The sequence below is a fragment of the Sinohyriopsis cumingii genome, chromosome 16, assembly GCF_028554795.1.
Source record: "Sinohyriopsis cumingii isolate HCF-2022 chromosome 16, ASM2855479v2, whole genome shotgun sequence".
NCBI classification, from domain to species: Eukaryota; Metazoa; Mollusca; class Bivalvia; order Unionida; family Unionidae; genus Sinohyriopsis; species Sinohyriopsis cumingii.
Window position 1 is genome coordinate 9,503,434 of NC_142976.1, and position 21,728 is coordinate 9,525,161.

Consider the following 21,728-nt stretch of genomic DNA (forward strand, 5'->3'; position numbering starts at 1 on the left):
TTTCAAAGTTGCCGATACACCGTATTTACTTTCAATGCACAGAATTTCTGACTCAAACCGTGCCTTATTTTTACTACAAATTATTTACGTTTCCAAACAAGGCATCAGTGTCCTTATATGGCACATAAACGAACGATGCTGAGAACGGAAGTAATCATTATTTGAAATAATATGAACGAAAATATCGAATAAGAAAGGTAACGAGATTTTACAAATGTTTCTACAATGATTTGCGTTACTTCCGGTATTAAATAAGAGGACTGCTCAATTAATTTCATTATATGCAAGGAATATTTACAAATTGTTGATATTAGGCAATCAAGCAATCAGAGTCCACCAATCGGTCAGCAACGCCCGATCATCTGCTACTCGATCAGCAACACTGTTCACTCAGCACTACGGCTCTTATGGTTCAGTTTTACAGCTTCTACGGTCAATTACTGTGGTTAGCTCTACAGCTGGGACCACGTCGACTCCAATCAGCTCTACAGCAAAGACTCAGATCTGATGAAAAATACATCTAACACCGTGTGCTATGCCTGACACGAGCATATACTATGTCACTTAATGACGTTATATACGGTAAGCCCTACAAATTACATTATCAGCACAAAAATGACAAAACAATAAACAGGTTCGGAAGTGAATCGTCCCGTGCCCGATAAGAATCCTGCGGTACTAAACGTTTCTTAAGAATGCAGCTTTATAATGCTAATGTAAATCTCTTGCTAAGTCACAGACAAGAATAGAAAATATTTTCATTATCTATGTAAGCCGAAGCTACATAGAAAATATAGAAAAATAAACGTTATAACTTGTAAACAAGAAACTAATAAATAACTTACATACCTCTACAGCTGAAGATGTGCAAGTCCTTAAGTTGACCGCTCACTGACAAGACGTTCCATAATGTGAAGATTTAGTCTTACGGTGAGGCATTTATACACAGAAGATGCAGCTATACATTGTATGTGCGCTGGAAGTATTCGGTTTTTGCCATCGAAAGGACTTCGAAATATTGTACAACATACATAAATCACCCTCGGGTATCGTTGTACACAAGAAACGAAACCCAAGTACATGTATTTAATAAATAAATGGATTTATACAATTCCGTGATACCTGGGTAGAGGGGGCCTAACACCGTACCCAAGTATATGTTTTTAATTTTTTTAAGAGATTTATACAATTCCGTGACACCTGGGGGGAGGGAGCCTAACGTGTCTGCGCGTTTCACTCCAAAGGAAGTTTTCAGTGTAAAAGGCGACCATGCTCGCCAGTCATTTCCAGTTCCTGGACAAGTCCATTTTCAGCAATGAGGTGTATGTAGGACTATACATGTATGTACATAGGAGGAAAATAATATGTAATCTTCTTCCGATATAAACAATGTCGAATCAAGCAAAGGAAAAGAATAACAATTATGATATGCTCATTTTTTCCCCCGTTAACTTTACATTGTCAGACTCGTTCAATATTTCCCGATACTGAACGCGCGCGACAACACACATATAGCATTCACGTGAATAAAGGAACTACTTCCTTTTGTAAACAAACATTGGACTCAGACGCCAGCACTTTTGATTTGTAAACAAATCATTTACACTTGCGTAAGAGGCTCTTTACGTTGTGGTTGTTTAAATTTGTTTCTGAATGAACTAAAACAGATGTTTCGTGGACCTCAAAAATCCCGGCTGTTTTCGCACATTCCGCGTTGATACAATGTTACGGATTTAGGCTAGCTACATTATATAGATGACGGAAGATTAGGTCCTTACAAATAACATACAAGTAATAAGGCATATACTGTTTTCTGTAGCTGGTGATAAGAATAGCAAAATAAAATATACTTACAGTTTTACATTCTGAATTTCCTCAAAATGTATTCTCTTAATTCTGCAAATCCGAATTACATGAGCCATGTCATCGGTTTTCAATCTGGATTACACATTTCGAAATTATGCTGTAATTTCGATGATAAGTGCAATTGCATCCTCCTTACTGCACTCAAAATAAAATAAGCATTAAATTCCAAAACGTCTTTTTGATAATTGCAATTGAAAGTCTTCATATTTTTCCCACATTGTGATTTCAAACATTCAATGACAGAAACAGAAACACATCTGCAGACGTAAACATGCTTCTCCCGCACCACTTCAATCCGATGTATTTCATGTATAATTTGCACAGATGAATCCAGTCCAGAATCACAAACTTTCGTCGATACCAAAAAATATTCATTCCAGATCAAATGGAACAGTTGTTGCAATGCGCATTCATTCACAATATGACTGCAAGTTTCAATTTTAACTAGACACGCCATTTTCATTCGAAAGTTATGTCGAGCGCGCGACTAAGTTCAAATTTATCTGGGCAGAGTTATGTGCGCATTAATAATGATGTCATTGTGTAACGACAAATCTGCGCCCGTGTATTTAGTTTGGAATGCGGCATTCATTCATTTACGTTGTTTCTTGTAGTGTATTTTGTTAATATAATTAAACCTTAGGTAGAATTTAAAAAATGAGCATATAATGAAAAGGTTACTTCATTTGTATGGGAAAATATGAACTCGTTTTGTCTGAAGGATATACTGCACTCACAAGTTTATGCAGTATTCCATTCCAAAACTCGTTCATATTTTCTCATACAAATGCAGTAACCTATAACTACAAATTTGCCATTCCCGTGGATTTAACAAGAGGTGTAATTTCTGTGGTCATGTGTGTAAAGACATATAACTCTAAACTCTCAACATTATGGTAATTTACGGAATTATCCGGCAGTGACCGAATAGGGATGAACTACGTCACAATGTTTTCTGAGGAAAAAAGACTTGCCCTTAGTGTACGCAATATGGCGCTGTGGTCTTATGTAAAGTCCGTTAAACATGAAAGGCGCTGAGGATACTATTGTTACGGACACTCTGGTCACAGTCAGGTTAGAAATTATAAATCACTGAATGAACAGATAAAGTTATGTACACTTTTTATCCCATTAAAGATTTCCATTATTGAAATCGGTACCAGCATACGGAGAGGTATATTCAGACTATATCATAAATTCTCCTACGGAGAACACTAAGCGTTGGGTGTGTTGGCATTACAACATCTTAACCGTATCAAGAAACATCCGACTTTTATCAATTTAGTGTGTAGCTTGTTTATGATGTGATCTCAGATACGATCGTCTAAATCTTCCACAGATAAAGAAAGAGTTAAAAATGGAGAAGAAGAACCTCTCATCAACGATCAGGAAGAAGACCTGCGCACGTGATGAGCGCGTGTCAGCGAAGACGATGGGATTCACCCTTGGTGTGTGCGTGCTGACGACAGTATTTGGTTCTATCATCATGGGGGACCTTGTTAGACTCGGACACTTTATCAGGAAATGGTTTGAGTAAAGGCATATCATTTTTTGTATTCTTAAGCTCCTTTCCTGTTATCATAACTATTAAGTTATACAGGCATATAACTTACTCTATGTACCTTTATCTGTTAATAAGGACAATATAATTCTAAAAGAAATATTGTATATTTCAAGCATTGTTTACTTTGAACTTGGGATGCCTTAATTCTTGTTAGCAATTGAATTTGCAGAGGCGTAGAAAACGTTCACGATATTTTTTAAATAAGATAAGTTTGGAATTAAATGTATTGCGGTCCATATTTATCTTCAACGTCATCCACTGAAATTTTTTTGAAATTGAAATCTGGAATGAGTATTTTATCACAAACATGCTAATCCAAGCTGTTTTACACCTAGTTCAATGTTGTCATAGAACATAAGACGCTAAAAATGTAACTGTCTTCTGGAAAAATTAAATTCTTCTGTGTTTTATAGAAAAAAGAGCTGCGACCAAGGCTGAAGTTTCAAATAGCTGTTGTTTTGCTCGTATTTTGTAACTCATACAGAATCTGCTGATTTTGAAAATTAGAATGGCTATGACAAATGAGACAAACAGTTTCTGAACAACATGATTGTTAGTCTAAGCTTTGCTCCACAAGGTCATGTTAAGATCAATTAAAGTTTATCTCTTTGTAATGAGTTTAATGACAGAAAGAAATTTGAAAAGAAAATATAACGACTCATATTATTCCCACTGACTGAACATTCTCAATTTCTTTTAGATAATCACCCAAACACGTTTGCCACACTCCCTGTCTCTAACGGTTAATAAGGAATTTTTGGCTTAATATGGAGAATAATAAGGTTACAGTGTTTACAGAACTCATGATGAGAAATTATGTTATTAGGTTAAAATAATCAGAAGCTTTATTCGTCAGCTATTAATAGCAGCTGCACAATTTCGCATTGGACAAAAGCTGGACTTGGATGAGATTCAATGAGTGAATTAACAATGGCAGAAATCACGTTTTCAGACTGGGTAAATATTTCCGAAATTTCGTTCTGTACGTCAGTCTAATCGCTATTTGATGCTCCTGCTTTCTGTTTCAATGGCGGCAAAACTAATTGGATGAGAACAACTTCCTGTTTGTATTAAACCTATTATTTATTTTTAATCCTCAAACCAAATATTTTAAATATTATTTAGGATCAGGATGGAATGGAATGAAACAGGTAGGAAAATCTACATAATTCCTGCTAAGACACCATATATTACAAGATAAAATAAACAAGTAGGTAGAATATGTGTATGATAACAATGTGACAGAACTTGACTATTGTATTAATATCCTGCAGGAATTATGTATGCGCATGAAATGATGAAAGAATAAATGAATCAAGTTTTCAATCCTAACGTTTTGAAATATCGACAGCCAGGAAGATTGTATATAATACATAGATGCCATTTTTTTTATAATTGAATAAATGAACGCGAATGATGCAATTAAAACTTGACAGGATAAATATGGCACACATACGTAAACAATAACGAGACACATACGAATTGGTGACACCCACTAACAGCAGTGACACATATATATCTCATAGTGTCACACTTAATAGACAATAGTGACACACATACGTAAACAATAACGAGACGCATATGAATTGGTGACACCCACTAACAGCAGTGACACATATATACATCATAGTGTCACACTTAATAGACAATAGTGACACACATACGTAAACAATAACGAGACGCATATGAATTGGTGACACCCACTAACAACAGTGACACAAATATACATTATAGTGTCACACTTAATAGACAATAGTGGCACACATACGTAAACAATAACGAGACGCATACGAATTAGTGACACCCACTAACAACAGTGTCACACATATACATCATACTGTCACACTTAATAGACAATAGTGGCACACATACGTAAACAATAACGAGACGCATACGAATTGGTGACACACACTAACAACAGTGACACACATATACATCATAGTGTCATACTATATAAACAATAGTGGCACACATACGTAAGCAATAACGAGACCCTTACGAATTGGTGACACCCACTAACAACAGTGACACATATATACATCATAGTGTCACACTTAATAGACAATAGTGGCACACATACTTAAACAATAACGAGACGCATACGAATTGGTGACACCCACTAACAGCAGTGACACATATATACATCATAGTGTCACACTTAATAGACAATAGTGACACACATACGTAAACAATAACGAGACGCATATGAATTGGTGACACCCACTAACAACAGTGACACACGCATACACATCATAGTGTCACACTTAATAGACAATAGTTGCACACCTGCATAAACAATAACGAGACGCATACAAATTAGTGACAGCCACACACTACACAATATTGAGACAAACATACAATTCGTGGCACACACATACACTATGGTGACACACAATTAATACCCATTAGTGGCACACACATACACTTTTCTTTTGAGCGTGATCTAATATTGTTATTCTGCTTCTGTAAAAAAAAATCACTTACTTGCACAAATTATTTTTTGTTCTTTTCTTGTCATTGCTGGTGGCACGACATCACTTGCAGCAATCATATTCATAAAGTAAAATCACGTATTGACTGAATATTGAGGCAGCATCTTTTTGCCTCATCAAATAAAGAGGATATGTGTGTCTTCTCCACTGCCTCAGGTTGAAAAGTACAAACAACATGTAAGTAGCTGTGAAGTATCGCACTTTTTGTCGTATCTTGTGCTTTCATCCTACATCTGGACTTCCTCGGCAAGGAGCGTTTTGTGCAAGTGCCTCACACTTCTGTAGCAGAGGGTTGCGTGCGTTAGTCGTCCCGTAGCTATTGGATCGATATAAACTACTCCTCTAAAGAGAGTACAAGAGAATCCCCTAGAGTTCAAGAGAGTTCGCTAAAGAGAGTTCAAGAGAATCCCACAAAAAGAGTACAAGAGAATCCCCTTAAGAGAGTTCAAGAGAATTCCCTAAAGAGAGTTCATTAGAATCTCCCAAAGAGTTAAAGAGAATCCCCCAAAGAGAGTTAAAGAGAATCCCCCAAAGAGAGTTCAAGAGAATCCCCCAAAGAGAGTACGGGAGAACTGTACCTGTATTGTTAGCAGTTTATATCTGGCACACGTCATTTTATTTTTTGTAACTTCTAAATGTTACCACTTTATTCTTTTCTCATATATTGTAATGCCAACATAATAATAAAAGTGTCTGAATGCACTGTAGCCATCATTGCAAGTTTCTCATTTCAAACTTTTCAATAATTACATTTTCCTGTTTATTCTTATGGTATGTGATTGTAAACTATGTAATGACACCGATTGTTTTATTTTTGTTAAAAACTTATATCTAGGACTTTAGTAATGTAGTAATTGTACTATATGAGGTCGTCTTAGTTAAGGTTGGTAGTTTTGCTTGTGATTATGCAATTAAATTTGTTATAATAACATCTTCCCGATGCTAACTTCATGTTCTTAGATAATAATTGTAGAAATAAATTTTCATATATTAAAGGTGATACACAGTTATTTTTCAGCAATCGTAATCAAACATTCGAAAATCTGTGTTTGTTTGAATTCATACACAACACTGCGCCTTATTAAGAAATATTTTTTTTTTACTGCATTGTGTTAGATTTTTCATGTAGCTTTGACAATTCTTGTCCTATCGCTACGATGTCTGCATTATAGCAGTTTATAGTGATGTCTAGCACTGGGGCATCATGCCACAGACATGTATCATTATGTCCCACCTAGTCACAGTCATGTATGAGCGCCAAGCGAGGCAACCGCAAATACCATTTTTATAAGACTTTGGTATGACTCGGCTGGGGCTCGAACCCGCGACCTCCCGCATCCGAGGCGGACGTTCTTAGGCCGCCGGAGCGGTAAACAATATTAGTTTTAAATTTAAAATAGCAATTTATATTTAATTTCAGTAAATGCGCAGACATGACCTGTATGACTTTTACTATAGAGACGAACCTGGCCACCTCTCGACCTCCTAGAAATGTTTAGAATCTCTCGAGGGGCCACGAGTGGCCGAGTGGTCTAAAGCGCTCACCGTTCCGGATCACTGCCATCTCACCTCTATCTGCGTGGGTTCGAGTCCAAGGCTCGGCTAGCGTGGGTACGTGGGAAAGCCAGCCAGTAGCCTCTCGTGGGTCGGTGGTTCTTCCCTGGGTTTTCCAGGGTTCTTCCTCCACCAGTTATACTGGCCGCCATGTATAGCCCATCTTGTGCTGAAAAATGGCGTTAAACCCTAGAACAACAAGAATCTCTCGACGGAGTGACACCTCCGTCGAGAGATGAGACCGAAAGGAGGCAAAATACTATCACCAACTCTCACCGTTCGGTCAAAATAATAGATATAAAACTAATTGCTCCGCTTCTAAATTACGCATGAAATATAATTTTATACGGATATTTACGCCGTTTATTTTTTTTTTTTTTTGATCGAATATTGCACAGATTATCTATCTAATACAATGTTGCCATAAATCTGGACAATTTCAATATCGTTAATTATTCGGCAAAATTAAAAACAAAATACCGAAAAATAAGTGGTTTTGAAAATTAAACACCCCATCCCCTAGAATATCATGCGTTTTTAAATATTATATCAATCTTTGCCATAATGATACTCGTGTGGTGCGATTTTAATATTAAGCTTGAAGAATTATGCTTTGAATTGTGTTGTTTCTATACACTATTAATTAAGCATTCAATAATTTGTCTTTACTACAAAACGATAATGGCATTGATTTGGAATTTTGAATTCTCTCTAACTGTTAAGCATTTTGGCTATATTCGGTTCAGTCGATATTTACATCAAAATCTAAAAGAAAGAAGTTCCAAAATTGTAGAAAATTGGTAAGTTTTGAATAAATATAATACTTTTATGTTTAATTCTTTATGTATAATGTAAAACTTTACGTGTGTAAATTGTATATACAGAGTGTTGTTTGATTTAATAAAAGAAAGCCTCACTGATGTGCATCTCTAGCGTTTTGTCTTTCTATACTATTTCGAACCTGGTATCCCCTTGCATCCCAGTTATGTAATCATCATTCATTGGTAGGAGTGATACCTCCGTAAAGGGGGTGGGTAGAATGCTCTATTTCTCTCTTTCAATCTGAAAGTTGTCCCACCAATAAATTGGACGTCAAGCCGATTGGGCTGTGTGGTCATGGAACATAACAGAGCGCTTTGACTACGTATATGACGAGTTCCACAGTCAACAACCCACGCGCACCTTCAAAACAAAGTCGATGAAGCGATGTGGCAGTACAGTTTCGTCACTGTTAAATATCGAGATCCGTTATAGTGTGAACCGTCCATATGTGACTTTTATGTATCCAGTTAAGTCCTCTAAATTCGCAAGATGGTGTTTTCGTCCTTGGAATGGCTGTTACAGCTCTTGTCAGAAATAAACTCTCCCTTAAAAAGGTAGTCGCGTTTTGCACCACATATTTAGTTCATCTCGGTCTGGTATAATCTGTCCTGTGGACAAACACCCGGCACCTGAACTTTACTTCACAATACTAGAGAATGCGCATGCTGCTCGGCGCGACAATTTCCCTGGACACATTCAATACCGTCATGAACAAGGATTAAGGAAACAAAAACACCCTACATATCTGATATATACAAGAATCCGCTCGTCTATTATTTTTGCACTAATTTGTATTGTTACTTCTCTTGTTGTAAGATGCCCCTAGTGATTCTAACATGTAGGAGTCCATAGTGTTTCTTAGATTTAGTGTTAAGTGCTAGTTTTGCATATAGGAATTGTTTTCTCTGACGAAGAGCTTGTTTAGTCTGGAACGTTGGGAAAGGTTTGAATTTGCGTTGTTCTTCATTTCATAAAACACATGGGCAGGGAAAGTTAAAACAAACAAAACCAGAAAATGACATATACTATCCTTTTAGAAAAATCTATTAAGAGAGGTAACGTTAAAAGAATTTGGAGGTGAGGAGTTTTGCATCACGAAAGGATTTCAAAACTATGTGGTAAATGAAAATACTGAGTACATTTCTGCTTTCAGACGATAAGGTTTATCAAAACACTGAAAACTAGAATACGGATGTATCTCAAAATGGATACGCCTGTTGCCTAAAGGAATAGAAGATTTAGTTATACCAAGTATAGATCGATAGACACGACTCCAGTTAAAATAAACATGAGGAAAAGCCAATCAAAAGTGTGGATCAACCTATTTAATTACCTGGCAACATGTACCTTAGCGACAACTGAATTAAAAATTATTGAGAAAGATAAAATTTCAAATACAACCCAATCTTGAAAAGTGATGAATTTCTAACTTTAATGAGTCGATATTTGAAGTTTGGCAAGTGATCGTATGTAGTTTGACGATTACAAGTAAAATAAACTGGGAGATAGAAAATACGGAATACATATTTTGTGAACAAGATTTGCCTCTGCATGCTCGACACAATTTTAAAACAAAATTAATGCATGGTAAAATATTGTACTTTTCAAATGGAAATAATATGATCAAATAGCTTAACAGCTTGGAACCTGCTGATAATAGTTTTATGTCTCCATGGTCTTAAACTAAGTTATAGAAAAGAGCTAAAACCTAAAAGTTTTGTAAATTTCAACAAATAATTTATTTCCCTAGAATACAAAAGTGAAAATGTAAAATAGGACATACGGCATTGTCAATTAATTCCCAAATAATTATAGTATTTACTAACACAAGTCCTAATGAATAAAGTTCTGAATGAACTTGTGTGGTATTCCAAAAAATTTCCAAAGCTAAAAATGTTGATGTGCATGAGATGGCCAGTAGTATCTAATATACTAATGTACCAACGACCTGAATTGTAATGAATCACAGTAGTATAATCCAAAACATCCTTGTCTGAATTCACTATAATTCCAGGCTAATGCCTTAATCCAAAAATAGTATTGAGCACTTTATATTTCCATAGAAGAATAAATTCAATTAGGTACATTGGAGCCCAAATCAAATAATGACTACAACAAATGATTCTGCTTCAAGATCAATTTCTAGAGACACAATATTGCAAAGCAGTCTACTGACCTAGGTCACAATTAGCATTTCTACGAAAAACTATTTCTTAATGGCAACTTCCATTATAGAAAATTATGTTATTAAACTTAGACTAAAGAACATAATAAACATAATATCCTTGAAACAGACCAAGATAATGTTCCTAATATTTAACTTACACTCACAGATAAATATAAACTTTATATTAGTTGTTTACAGAATAAAACAAATCAATAATTCTGGTCAGCAGAAAAATGAACTTGATTTTGGACAATGTAAGGTACAAAATACAATTTTTCATAACCCACAGCATATAATGAATAAAAAAATAATAAACAATGCAAATTCGATACAATTAGCACACACCCACACATAAAGAAAAAGAAAGATTTATACGCTTAATTTACATGAAGCAATATAATACTTCCATACACGTAAAAGTACATCTGCAGTTAGTTCTCGTTTCCCTTGATGTGCCTGATGTCAATATCGCATTCCTGCAAGATCAACTGCACTTAATAAACTCTGATATTTGTTTGTCATCTTGCCAATTAAAGTAAAGGGGTTGTGATCACTGAATACAACAATTAGAGAAGAAGCTAACTAATATACACTTCAAAGTATTGCAAAGCCAATATCAAAGCCAAACATTCCATCTTGATTTTGGAATAGTTTCTTTGGTGTTCAATTAAAATTGTTTTTGAAAAATAGCACACTGGACGATCTGTACCATTGTTATCTTCATGAGTCAATACTGCACCATCCCACACCATCACTTAAATTAACATACATTTTAAATGACTTAAATTTTGAGCTGAAAGAACTTTTGAACTAGTGAGTATAGCCTTTAATTTATCAAAAGCCTCCTGACATTTGTCAGATCAATAAAACTTGGGTGGCATTCTTTATAAATTTGTCAGGATTTGAGCAATTATGGAAAATTGGAGAAACATTTCAGATAATATCCAGTCATACCAAAAAATCGCATCAGCTGCATTTTGCTGATATGCACAGAGAATTCAGAGATAACCTTGATCTTAGCATATATAGGTTTTTCTTATACATGTCCCACGATATGTCATAGCAAAGTAACATAAACACGGCCAAACTCATTTTTGGATAAATTAACTGTCGAATTTGCATCACTGCGTCTTTCAAAGAATTTCGGAATCGTCTCCAAGAGATCTTTCGTTGTAGACGATGAAATCATCGACGTAAACGTCACAATTATCGGGACCAGATGTAATCATGTTCATTAAATGTCTATCAAAAAATTTCCGAATCATCTCTAAGCGATTATTCAAGGTGTCATTGTAGATGATAAATCAATACCAGATGTAATCATGTCCGTTAAACGCTGAAAAGTACAAGGTGAACCTTTCATCCCAAACGGCATTACTTTATATTGATAATGTCCATCTTGAATTACAAATGCCAAACTTTCCTTTGCACTTTCTGTCAGTTACCTTTCAAAAGGTCAAATCTGGTCACATATGTTGCATTTACAATTTTCTCAATGCAGTTATCTATTATTGGCAATGGAAATGAATCTGTGTTAGTCACACTATTTACTTTCTTACCGTCAGCGCACATGCGGAAAGTATTATCTGGTTTAGGTAAAAGAATACATGGTGAACTCCAGTCACTTTTATTCGGTCCTATGAAATCATTCTGCAGCAAATAGAGTTTCTTTTTTCAAACATCTGTTAGTGCTCATATTTAAGTAATAGCTGTTTTAGTCTTTCGATTCTTATTGCTGTAGATGTTGAAGTTTCTTTTCCATGTTATTCATAATTTATGATTTCGGAAGATTGGTTAGACCAAAGTCATTAACATTCGATTGCGTTCCATCGCTTAATTTCCTCAATGAGTGGGACAGGTACAACTAAACTGACTGCATGATTAAGATGGCTATCTATATCAAACTACTCCTTGAACATATTTATAGGGCAAAGTTGTTTTGGTTTCCACCTGCCAGGAGTATTAATGATATAATTTAATTCACTTACTTCTTTTCAACTGGGTAAGGACTACAGTACTTAGCATGAAGATGATTTGAGGTACGGGCAAGAGAGCCAGAACTCTATTACCAGGCTGAAAACTCATTTCCCTTGCTTTTTGTCATACTTTAATATCATTTTTGACTGAGCAGAGTGCTGAATGGTTCTTGCAACTTTTATATGCTTTTGAAAACTTGTATTTAAAATTAGAAACATAGTTGAGAAAATTAATTGCTCTATCTTCATTGAAAAATGTTTCTTTTTATACAACTTCAATGGTCCACGGACAATATGTCCAAAAACTAGTTAAAAGGGACTAAATCCTAAAGATTCTTTAAATGATTCACTAACCATAAACAACAGTAAATTAAATCATTAGTTAAATATTTTCCAGTATCTAAATAATATGACCGAATGATATTTTTCTAGGGTGATAAGCAGAATACCTAAATTTCAGGTTGCCTAATTCATACATAACTTGTTAGAAACCTCCAGACATAAAATATAACCCTCTTTCAGATTGGACCAAATTGAGTAAAAAACATTTTATCAAAGCTTTTACTATGGTTTTACCTCTAATATACCACAAAGAGAGTCTTGTACACATTATGGTCTACGCGTATTGGTTGTCTGACTTTGTCTTAGGCAAGGGACCGACACAGTCTACCACTATTATGCTAAATGGTTCGTAAAAAGCAGGAATAGCTGCAGATGATAGTTAATTTCAGGATGGGTTTTCCTACTATTTTATGAGTGTCATAAAAGACGAGTCTGATGACACTTGAATTTTCAAACTGTCGGTCTAAGCAATGTAATAAATCAGGGAATCAAATAATACATTGTATAGACAAGACTGGTCACTCTTGGCCAAAATATCGACGTGTGAGTATACTATGCAAGTTGCTGAGAATGGAGTTGAAAAATGGAAGCAAAACTCAGACGCCAGAAGCGGAAACCTTCTTCAATTGATGCACGTAGGTACGAGTTGTATTTTCATATTGCTGGATCGAATATGGAAGACAAAGAAAAAACAGGTGACACAAATGGCACTTACAGTGTGACGAAGCTGACTGAGAAAGAAGGAAACCTTGACTGGTGATCTGGATAAGCTGTGTTGTTGTTATATATAGGAATTCAGTGAGCAAAAAGTTGATGATAAAAAAATGGTACATAGATGTTATTGGGTCATGACAGAGTCGGGCCCTGTATTGAAGCTATCCGATATCCATCAGAAATACTTCATGGAAGCAAGTTATTTAAAATTAGTGCCATGAATACAAATGTTCGAGTCAGTGCAAGAACTTAAACCTAGCAATTTCAGGAAAATAGATTCTTTTACCCAGTCCATGGCAACTCAGTTGTAGCTTGAGGAGGTGCATGAGCTGGTTTTGCCCATCGCTGATTAAAATTTGATGCTAAAGTATGGTACTGTTTATCCCAGGAGAGATCACCATAATAGGTATCGGGATGTGTTGGAATGTCAGTCAGTTCCAGACGGGCTACCATACCAAGATGGTAGTGGTCCTTGATATAAAGACTAGAAGACATGTTATGGTGGCGAACGAGATGGGGATGGTCACTTATGTGAAGCCAATAATGATGTGACCTACTGATCTCTACCCATCAAGATCTATATTAATATAAAGCTGTTGGCTGAGGAGGCAATACTAATGTAGTCCGCATCTTTTCTGTTGTCTTACTCTCACTGGCACGATCTGTTTAGCTAAGTGGGGTCACCTATATATCCTCTGACTACCTTGTGCATATGTCACATGTATCCACCAAATTGCGCCCAAGATTTGAGACAGGTAAACGCTTGCACAGAGGGCACCAAGTATTGCACATTTTGTTTTGACACATATAATTATAGGGATTAAAACACAAACAATTAAGTATGACTTCTTCACAAGACCGAGACTATTAAAAAATATGATCTGAGTAATTTCGTTTGTGAAACAAACGCATAGAATTGCTTATACTGTAAAAAGGCACAAATGGAAATGATTTTTCAGAGTCTCGAATAGAACTTGCTTTCAAGCATGAGTGGAAATGGTGAAGTATGGGCAATATTTGGAACCAATTTCTCAATCCAAGTGGAGATTATTGTTGTATGTCTTCAACCTGGGGTTGGCCAATGGCTTTTAGCATTTTATTTTATAAATGCAAGGTGAGGAGGTCCAGTTTCCGAGGTAGTGAATGTACTCCAAGTGTATTATAATCAGGCAGCATACTAGAAATAGAAAGAGGTAGATAACTGACTTAAATGATAGATCCTTTAGGAACACCTGTATTGAATATCTTTGAATCAGAACGGTTACCATTAATTACAATAAACAAATATCGAGGAAAAATTGTTTTAGCTTATGCAAAAGAATGGAGTGATTATATTTGAAAGCTTTACTTACGTCAAAGGCTACAGCAAAGCTATTCTTGCACTTGTTTAACATATATTCAGTTATTTTTAAAAGTCCAGATTAGCTTGAAGTGCCCTCCCAAAAGCCAGACTGGACGAAAGAGAAGAAATTGTTATCTGTGAAATAAAATCAGAGCTGAAAATGAGCAAGGCACTATAAAGCTTGCAAAGTAAATAAATATTAAACAATATTGACCTGGGTCTGATTCATTACCTTTGACAGTGCAACATCAGCTTTTCTTCCAGATATTATGAAAATCTTCTCTTTATAACGAGAGGCCAATTATGTGTACAGAATTCTGAAGTAACATAGCTCATTTTTTTCAGGAATTTGGGTTGTTTGTTGTTAACACCAATTATCTATACTGAAATCCTTCATTTTCTTAACGCCGAAGATCACAGCCCAGCTCAGACCAAGTTTACATCTCTGTGCTGCACATTTCAAGAGAGCAACCATTTGTCTTGATCAAAAGCCTAGATATATTTCTTCCCACGATTAGTATCTCATTCTCATCACACCTTAGTTTTTTTTTATGGTCATATTCTCATATATCATTGCTAAAGCTTTAAAAAAATAAGGAATAACACAACATTTGAATGGAAACATTATCATCATCCTGTTACAAACTTTGGTGGGATATTAGGCCCAGAATGATCTATATGCAGGGAGGCCAGCAAGTAGGGATGTACTGCGACTCTTCATAGTGAGTGACTGAACTGTCCCTCCATGCCACTTTTTCTGAAGGATAATTTTTCTTGTCTCTCCTAGACCCCTACGGGGATGGAAGATTAAAACCTCTTTTCCCGATACAATTTCCTCCAAGTAACGTTTGGTGATCTTCAAACCTCAGCACCTTATTTTAAGAAGGCCAAACATAAGACATTCTTGGTGGAACAGGATGATATCTCTCTTGAAAGGGGACACAACATATCCCAAAGGGTCGAAAGGGAATGGGGAATAGGGGACATGTGTCTTTTCTGGCAGTATGCATAAATACAGTCTCTGTCCCTGTAATTGGGTAATTAGGTAATGTGGAGGCATTTGAGTTTTCAATCCAATTCCTGACCCTATACCTAGATTTAGGATGTTTTCTTGATGCCCGGTGCTTGAAACCCAGCACCTAATGACAAGTATCATGATTGGTGACATGTGTCAATACCAAGCGACTGATTTTCTGTTCCTGGTGATCAGTGACTGATCAATGTGTGTGTGATTTAGGTTTTTAATGTAGCTTTAATAATTTTAAACATATTGGTTGGATGTCTGCAGCGTGACAGTTCATACTGATGTCTAGCACTAGGGCATTGTGCCACAGACATGTAGTGTGATGTCCCATCCAGTCACATTATTATGACACCAGCCCTAACACTAACCTCTTAATGCTGAATGCCTAGTGAGACAGTTGCTAGTACCATTTTTATAAATCTTTGGTATGACTCGGCCGAGGTTCGAAACCCGCTACCTCCCATATCCAAGGTGGATGCTGTAACCACTTAGGCCACTGGAGTGGTCTACACCTGGCAGTCTAGATTTGTGGGAAGAACTTTCTCAAAACTAAAAGACCTCAGGCACTTGAAGAATGTTCACCCTCCCCCAAAGACTGGTTGTGTCTGGGATTGGATTCCACTACCCTTACCTCCTATAGCCCAAGGGGGTGGGGTGCACTTATGACCCTTAACAACGAATGCTACCTTCTTAGAAAAAACACCATCTTTGTTAAGGATGAAGCTGCTCTTCCCTCTTTTTGTTGGGGGGTCAGTCAATACTCAGAAGTATCTGTTACCACTTCGAGGATTATAACCAGAATTTTCTCCTCAAAGATGCCATCTCTCCCTCTTTTATTCTGGGTGACAGAATCAATTTCAGCTATGGTATGCACAATCTGAGATCTTCAAATGGAGAAAAAGAAGCATACGCTTCCTTCCCTTTTCTATATGCATGCAGGCTTTTAGCTAGGACCATAGACAACAATGTAACAAGATAACTGGGTGGGATTTCGGATTTACAACAGAACACTTTTGATGGTGACACAAATACAATGTTTAATAACAAACAACTTGAATCAGCAATTAATTATGTATAATATGTGCAAGTATATGATCCAAATATTGTATCAATTAACATAAAATGCATGAACTAAATTTTAAAAAAATACAAATAAAGACTTTACACAGTACAAGCACAAGGGTGTAAGATTCACAGTGATTTCACGAAAAGATAGATGTGTTTTACTCAAATAGTAAACAAATGTAGTATTTTACTCATATAGTAAAATGTATTCACTCAAATAGTGAAATTATGTAAACAAAAGGGGCAGATATACAAATTATCTTTACTGTTACAAAATACACACTGGGTTTTATAAACCCCAAAAGTTAGCCCACGGCTAAAAGACAAAATACACACTGGGTTTTATAAACCCCAAAAGTTAGCCCACGGCTAAAAGATTACATGTATGGAGTTACACACTCCGTCACCAGCACACCTGGCTACCAGTCACACTGGCCAATCAAGCCGTTAGTATTCAGGTTGGTCAATCAAGCAGTCAGCACCCACCAATCTCGGTCAGCAATGCCCGATCAACTGCTACTTGACCAGCAACACTTTACTCAGCTCTAGGGCTGCTATGGTTCAGCTTCACAGCTGCTATGGTCAATTCCTATGGTTAGCTCTACAGCTTGTACCATGACAATTCCAATCACTTTCATCACCACTTCGATCACTCTGGTCAGTCCGACCACTCTGTTCAGCTGAAAATACATCTAACACCGTGTACTATGCATGATACAGGCATATATGATAAAATGTAATGATGTTATATATGGTAAATTATACATATTACAGTATCGGCACAATAATTACAGAACAATAAACAGGTTCAGAAATAAACGTAACAATGCCCAACAAGAATTCTATGGTAATCATGTCCGTTAAACATTGAAAAGTACAAGGTGAACCTTTCATCCCAAACGGCATTACTTTATATTGATAAAAATGCAGCTTTACATTGCTAATATAAATCCCTTGCTAAGTCACGAGCCAGAATAGAAAATATTTGCATTACACTAAGTACATGTAAAGCGAAGCTATATGGCAAACACAGAAAAATAAACGTGGTAGTACAATAAATATAACTTATACACAAGAAATTAATAATTCACATACCTTAAAGCAGACCGCTCACTGAGAAGACGTTCCGTAATGTGAAGATTTAACCTTACAGTGAGGCATTTATACACAGACGAAGTCGTCATACATTGTCTGTGCGCTGGAAGCATTTGGTTTTTCCCATTGAAAGCACTTTGCACATGCAGCATAGAATGAACTGTACTCACTATTTCGAAATGTTGTACAATATACATAAATCACCTTCGGAAGTCGTTGTACACAAAAAAACGAAACCAGAGTACATGTATTTAATAAATAAAAGAATTGATACAATTCCGTGACAAACACAAGGAACATCTTTCTATTCCTGTATAATTTTAACTTTAATTAAATACAGCTTTATACTTCACTTTTCACCCATTCTGGTCATAAAATGGAGACAATAAGCTCTCTTTATTGCAGATGGTTGAAGTTTATACACCATGCATGCTCTTGAAATTACACTATGAACTTTGTAACAATCTGTCCATGGTCTGGTTGTCTGAATGGTTTAAGGCACCAGACTTTACTGACCACTGTCATCTCACCTATGTCCATGTCTGTGTGGATTCAAGTCGCAGGCACGGCCAATGTGGGTATGTGAGAAAGCTTAAAAGTAGCTTCCCATGGGATGTTGGTTCTTCCTTGGGGTTTTCCCCAAGTTATTCCTCCCTCAGATAAACTGGGCATCATGTAGAAAAATGGCACAACAACAACCTGTCCGTATTCAATGTTATTATCTATTAAAAAGAAATTGTTTTATAAACAAGTCATGTACCTTTGAAATGTCTTTTATTTTTTTCAACTAAATATCAGTATTAAATAAATAGTTTTCCATCCATCCATACATATGTATATATATATATATATATATCACACTTCAAGAGAGTATGCCCAGCAATGTTGGATAGGCAGATGTACAATACTTGTCTGCAACTCTAATTTTAATACCTGCTGTTGAATAAATATTAAACTTCATGACAGCCTAACCGTGTCAGCTATATTTTCAGTTGAATACTGACCCTTAAACTCATCAAAGTTAGCATAAGTAGTCCCAGTATCATTCAGTCACTGACAGTGCACATTATATTTCTCATTGTCAAGAAGGTTAGCATGAACAGCTCCTGTCTCATTAAGACATGTACAGTCCACAGAATGACCCTTATACTCAACAAGGATAGCAGGATCAGCTGTCTAATTACGACACATACAGTCTACAGCAGGGTTCTTAAACACACAGCCCACCAAGCTGTATCCTGTGGCCTGCAAAATGATTGGCATCACAAGGTGTCATGAGAGACAACAAAGGTAGTGTGGATCTTGGGCCATTGAAAATGCCCTCATGCAGCCCTCATTAAGACAGATATATTCCACAGAGTGGCCTTTATACTCAACAAGGTTAGCATGAGCAATTCCTGTCTCATTAAGATCGATACATTCCAGAGAATGGCCTTATACTAAACAAGGTTAGCATGAGCAGTTCATCTCATTAAGACAGACACATTCCACAGAATGGCCTTATACTAAACAAGGTTAGCATGAGCAGTTCATCTCATTAAGACAGACACATTCCACAGAATGGCCTTATACTCAACAAGGTTAGCATGAGCAGTTCCTGTCTCATTAAGACATATTCCACAGAATGGCCTGTATACTAAACAAGGTTAACATGAGCAGTTCCTGTCTCATTAAGACAGATATTCGACAGAATGGCCTTATACTCAACAAGGTTAGCATGAGCAGTTCCTGTCTCATTAAGATAGATACATTCCAGAGAATGGCCTTATACTAAACAAGGTTAGCATGAGCAGTTCATCTCATTAAGACAGACACATTCCACAGAATGGCCTTATACTAAACAAGGTTAGCATGAGCAGTTCATCTCATTAAGACAGACACATTCCATAGAATGGCCTTATACTCAACAAGGTTAGCATGAGCAGTTCCTGTCTCATTAAGACAGATATTCCACAGAATGGCCTGTATACTAAACAAGGTTAGCATGAGCAGCTTCATTATTAACAATCCACATATCTCACTAAAATTAACTTTAGAAAATGTATTCCCTATAGCTGATAATAAAAATGTAATGTTTAAATTGTTGGGACATTCTACATGGCTCATTTTAGCCAATTTTGGGACATTCTGCATGGCTCAATTTAGCCAATTTTGGGACATTCTGCTTGGCTCATTTTAGACAGACTTGAATATTCTACACGAACCCACTTTAGCCAAATTTGGGACATTCTGCACAGTTCATTTTAGACAGACGAGGAACATTCTACATGGCTCATTTTTGCCACCTTTCATTTCATATGAAGCTTAGGTTTAATGCAACCATCACAGATAGAACATTTCATAAATCTGATTCAATCAGAATGCTTAAGCATGTAAAAAAAAAAATTGGAGAGTGACTTTGGACATTGTTTTTGCCTGCTTTGAGTGCCACTTTTAAATGGACGTGACCATATTATATTACATCTAACCTGACTTTTGAAAGACCTTGGCTAGATTAATTGTAGTCAGCCTGCTTTAGTTGAAAGGGAAATACAAAAAACACCTTTTGGGCATCATCAGTATCAAAACCATGTTAGGATTTTATGTTTCTGACTAATGCATAGCTATATAACTTCTACATGATTACTTTTACTTCCACGTAAACATTAGTACAATAATAATGTATACTGCCTCAGTCAACAGATGAAAGTCATGAACAAATCCAATCCCTACTTAACTTGAACAGTCCTCTATCACTCACAACTGTTTGTATTGTATCTTTCATTGTAAAAACATCAGAGAGAGAATTTACTGCCTAAAATGCCATTTGAGTCATATGGTTCTTTCGCCTGTAGGCAGACCACAGTCACATGTTTTATATTGTTTTGTCTTTAATAGATGGTGGCATTACTGACCATTGCAAACACAGTGGTAGTTGGCACATAACAGTGATCCACAATCACAAGCAGTCCATTCCGCTCAGTTATTTCCTAGTAGATCACAAACAGTCCATTCCGCTCAGTATTTCCTAGTAGATCACAAACAGTCCACTCCACTCAGTATTTCCTAGTAACTTCATCTCGTGATTTGCCAGTATTTTTTGGCATCTTGCGACCTGAACCATCCTCTAATTCTTTGGCTTTGTAATAGTGTGGTGCCACCTCCAGCAACCAGCTGTTCTCTATCTCTATAACCTGGGATAAAATAACATAAAATAACACTAGTCTGAAATTTTGATCACATCCATAAGCAACATATATTAAAAAAATAAAATTATGATAACATTTAAGTTAATACCTAGGGCATATTATTATGAACATGACAGAATTAAGTGGATATCTGTCTGCATATTATAACAAATATGACATTTAAGTTCTTATCATACAAACATAACACATTTAAGTGGATATCTGTCTGCATACTATAACAAATATGACACATTTTAAGTTCTTATCATACAAATATAACACATTTAAGTGGATATCTGTCTGCATACTATAACAAATATGACACATTTAAGTTCTTATCATACAAACATAACACATTTAAGTGGATATCTGTCTGCATACTATAACAAATATGACACATTTAAGTTCTTATCATACAAACATAACACATTTACGTGGATATCTGTCTGCATATTATAACAAATATGACACATTTAAGTTAATATATCTGGGCATGCCATTTCAACTTTAATGCTACAACTTGATTGGATGAGTTCAC

The 21,728-nt window shown here is 36.1% G+C and overlaps 2 protein-coding genes across 3 annotated transcripts in view; one reads left to right on the forward strand and one right to left on the reverse strand.

The window, feature by feature from the left end:
- Window positions 1-8,396, forward strand: part of LOC149779920 (uncharacterized) — a 39,949-nt gene extending 31,553 nt beyond the window's left edge. Inside the window, exon 7 of the mRNA XM_089936617.1 lies at window positions 3,206-8,396. Within this exon, the coding sequence (XP_089792743.1) occupies window positions 3,206-3,403 (198 nt within the window). The 3' untranslated portion in view covers window positions 3,404-8,396. The remainder of the gene's footprint in view (window positions 1-3,205) is intronic.
- Window positions 8,397-18,260: 9,864 nt separating this feature from the next.
- Window positions 18,261-21,728, reverse strand: part of LOC149779921 (pre-mRNA-splicing factor ATP-dependent RNA helicase DHX16-like) — a 58,264-nt gene continuing 54,796 nt past the window's right edge. For both annotated transcript variants that reach the window (XM_089936619.1, XM_089936618.1), the window contains one exon: window positions 18,261-21,196. In XM_089936619.1, the coding sequence (XP_089792745.1) occupies window positions 21,059-21,196 (138 nt within the window). In that variant the 3' untranslated portion in view covers window positions 18,261-21,058. The remainder of the gene's footprint in view (window positions 21,197-21,728) is intronic.